This window comes from Limulus polyphemus, unplaced genomic scaffold, assembly GCF_000517525.1.
Source record: "Limulus polyphemus unplaced genomic scaffold, Limulus_polyphemus-2.1.2 Scaffold4216, whole genome shotgun sequence".
Taxonomy (NCBI): domain Eukaryota; kingdom Metazoa; phylum Arthropoda; class Merostomata; order Xiphosura; family Limulidae; genus Limulus; species Limulus polyphemus.
In genome coordinates, this window is record NW_013669826.1 from 56910 (window position 1) to 61116 (window position 4207).

The 4207-nt window shown below is 31.2% G+C and overlaps 1 protein-coding gene across 1 annotated transcript in view; it reads right to left on the reverse strand.

Annotated features, from left to right (window-relative positions):
• LOC106470785 (protein TANC2-like) overlaps positions 1-4207 on the reverse strand; it is a 17067-nt gene that overhangs the window by 9655 nt on the left and 3205 nt on the right. Inside the window, exons 4-7 of the mRNA XM_022399427.1 lie at positions 3274-3476; positions 2328-2514; positions 1247-1503; positions 552-789 (exon numbers count right to left, since the gene is read on the reverse strand). Of these exons, the coding sequence (XP_022255135.1) occupies positions 552-789; positions 1247-1503; positions 2328-2514; positions 3274-3476 (885 nt within the window). The remainder of the gene's footprint in view (positions 1-551; positions 790-1246; positions 1504-2327; positions 2515-3273; positions 3477-4207) is intronic.

The window sequence follows — 4207 nt, forward strand, 5'->3', positions numbered from 1 at the left end:
TAGATATCACACCAGTAGATGTAAATATCACACTATTAAATGTAGATATCACACCAGTAGATGTAAATATCACACTATTAAATGTAGATATCACACCAGTAGATGTAAATATCACACTATTAAATGTAGATATGACACCAGTAGATGTAAATATCACACTATTGAATATAGATATCACACTATTGAATGTAGATATCACACTATTGAATGTAGTTATCACACCAGTAGATGTAGAATATCACACTATTAAATGTAGATATCACACCAGTAGATGTAAATATCCCACTATTAAATAAACGTATTACACCAGTAAAGTTTAAGCAGTAAAAAGCAGTTTCAAAATTAATTCATGTAAAGGTTTAAGTTATAAATGGCCTCAGTAAGTTTTTAGACAGACCTCTGGTTTCTTTCTTAGCTGATAAACTACATAGGGTGTTAATAACACATACACACATACACACACTACTTTTCTATTTAAATTAAATAATTTGTTCATTGGTTTTGTAGTACAATAATATAAGTGAAACTGGGACAGATTTCCCAGCTCTCACCTTGACGTTAGGACTATACAGATTTCGTACAAAACCCAGAGCCCTTGAAACATCGATAGTGCACTGTTGAACCCAGTGAGCCTGAAGGTCACGAGAAAGAACCTCCAAAGAAAGATCTCTTCCTACAGCCTTATATATGTGAGCTTTTAAGATGTGGTGGCCAAGCTCCAAACACTGACGGGGATCAAGGGGAGCTTCCAATCGACTCAATCGAAAACTTAGTAGGGCATGTCCCTGTCTAGTCACAAAACCATTAGAAACTGATTGTATAAACAAGATATAAAACAGGGCATCTGTATTTAGACAAAATCCTAAGTTAGTGAAAGAACTACTAACTTTTTCTTTGCTATTCTTTATTATATGATTTTTGATTTCAATGAATAAGATGAGCCCATTATTGTGTTAATATATTATTAAACTTACCTCCAGAAGCTTTATGATCATAAAAACTCAAAAAGAAGTGTGTGATAAGAATCAGGAAATCTTTCAAAAGCCTGAAAAAAAAACTGACCAGCAATAATAAAGTTAAATTGGAGCATATAGAATAAAGGCTGTCAATTCAATAATAGATTCTAGTCACACTCTTCTCTGTTATCTTATTCATGAAAATAATTCAACACCTTGTTCATTTCAGTTTTTTTTCTACATAAATATAAGATTTTATGTCAGAAGAGAATCTTTCTAAAACAAGTTACCTCACATCACAGATGAATTTTGTTCCTGTGTTTTCCTCTCTTCGAATTAGCCACTCCCTGAGAGATGGGTGAGCAAACATTAGAGTTTTGTCCTGTCTCACCACTAGGAAGTTGCTGGAGGTGAGTAAACTGAGTCTCTGGAGAAACTCTCCCCAGGTGAGGGGCTGACACACAACTCCTGCATTCACTGTGTGGTAGAGCTCCAATGGGGTTGGAGGACAGATGGAGGCTAGACAGCTCTGGAGTAGACTGCTGACCTTTTAATGGTGAAATATCATAAGCTCGTCTCTACAAGCGAATGTGAAAAGTCTGACACGAAAACAACTTTTGAACATTTTAGAGTAAAATAATTAACACTTATGAAAAAGGTTTATTCAACTGAGTTCCTACAGAACATTCTTCATGTTGTTAGCCCTACAGTTGTATCTATGTAGGTTTACGTGAATCAATACTTTATGTGAAATAAATCATATTTATTTTAATTTAATAATGTTGTTGATGGAGTAAATTCAAGACTTGTAATTAATTAACTCATTAAAGAAACAGAAGTAACTTGTAATATAGTACTTTACAATTAATTAATTCATTAAAGAAACAGAAGTAACTTGTAATATAGTACTTTACAATTAATTAATTCATTAAAGAAACAGAAGTAACTTGTAACATAGTACTTTACAATTAATTAACTCATCAAAGAAACAGAAGTAACTTGTAACATAGTACTTCACAATTGATTAACTCATTAAGGAAACAGAAGTAACTTGTAACATAGTACTTTACAATTAATTAACTCATCAAAGAAACAGAAGAAGTAACATGTAATATACTATTTTTCAATATCACAGAAAACTTCTTATTATTGGACCAAAGCTGCTGAGAAATATATTCTGAAATTTAGATTCCCCTTCTTGATAATCTGGAAATTTAATTCCTGATGGCTCAAAGCACTATTCTATTTCAAATAATTAATTAGGATTTTCCCTACAAGTTTCAATGTTCAGAGCCAAACCTTTTCTGTTCCCACACGTTTTATCACAAAACTGCTACTAGCTCATTAGAAAAACTATCAAATTAAACTCACCCTCTCCAAAGATCGAATGGTTGTGAACTTCAGATTAAAACTAAGTAAGTAAACCTCACTAAGGCTGACAGGAAGGACTTTATAGCTGCTACTTTTCATCACCAGGTGGCCCTTTTCAATGAGATCTAAAGTCAGTTTGAGATACAGCATGCAGCCTTTGCTGAGTGAGGCAAGATGGTTGGCAAACCTGAAATACGAAAAAAAAAAATGGTTAGATTCTGTGTAGTGAAATATATTAGTTTCAAATTAATTACTTAGATGTAGCCTTATTTTTAGATTATATTGATTTTTGGTTCATAAATGAATGCATGAACTAACTTTAATTTTTGGACAAAATAGTTTTAATTACGAAAAACTATTCAGTTACAACTCTGACAATATTTAATATTTTTTAATGAAAAAACTCAGCTTTTTGAATTAATATATTTATCAATTATTAATACTTATAATTAGTGTATTAATTATTAATGAGTTTCAGATATGTGAATATCTGTGTTGGCCATCCATAGTTCTGAACTGATAAGTCAAAGGAAAAGCAACAAATCAAGAGCATGCATTGCCTACTCTCGAACTATGAATATTAAGATCAGAAGATCTCTCCTATATTGCATTCATGACTTCAAAGTGCAGAGAGTGATTCTGTGGCAATGGGATATGAACCACAGACCTTTGAATCCACAGTTTGGCATGCTAAACACTCTGCTATGCTTGTATAAAAAACTTTAAACTACATTTGTATGAGTTGGTAGAACATACACAAAGCTTCAGTTGAATCTTTAATGGATCAGCTTCCAACCCTATTTTAGTAAAGCTTCAGTTTATCATCTTGAAATAGTATAGCTTGTAGTTTTTAAGTTGGTTCACATGTTAGCATTAGTTTTAAACATCTAAAAGCTAAAAACACTTTCTAACAATTAAAACTTTAAATCATTACATTCAAACTTACCTCATGTATGAAGATCCTTCAGATTTGGAGTTTGCCAAAGCAATATTGGAACGAATTGAGGAGTTTGAGCTGATCCGAAAAGTTATGTAGTCAATTAAGTCTTGGTTCAAACTTTCAATAGATGTTATTCTATCTAGAGAGATTTGATGAAAAGGCAACAGTTTGGTGATTTCTTGGAAAGCTGTTCGCACAGTCACTATAACCTGGTAGAATAAAAAAAAACACCTGTTTTTTATTATTATTTAAAAAGTCAAATATCTCAACCAAATTAGCATAATCAACCTGATACTACAAAATACCTTCAGAAATATTTGAATGAAACAGTTTGATTTAATAATTTGTTTTGTTTGGAATTATAGTCCGTTACTCACAATTAACACATTATGTTTCTTCTTCTGCACTGAAATACACGTTTTTGACAAAGAAATTAACTTAATAATGTGATAAAATTTTCTACATCAACAATATGATTCCTTACAATATAATTTCTTACAACAAACAGTGTTGTAATGAATAATATTGTTGTAAGTAATCACCTTGTTGTGATGAATAATATTGTTGTAAGTAATCACAGTGTTGTAATGAATAATATTGTTGTAAGTAATCACAGTGTTGTAATGAATAATATTGTTGTAAGTAATCACCTTGTTGTGATGAATAATAAATTACTTACAACAATATTATTCATTACAACAATGTGATTACTTACGACAATATTATTCATTACAACACTGTGATTACTTACAACAATATTATTCATTACAACACTGTGATTACTTACAACAATATTATTCATTACAACAATGTGATTACTTACAACAATAGAAAACCTTCACTAATAATCTCCTTTATTTCACCCAGAACAACTAATACATAAGCAAGCATATAATGTACAACCTTTCTGGTTTTATCCACACAACAACTGATGTATCCA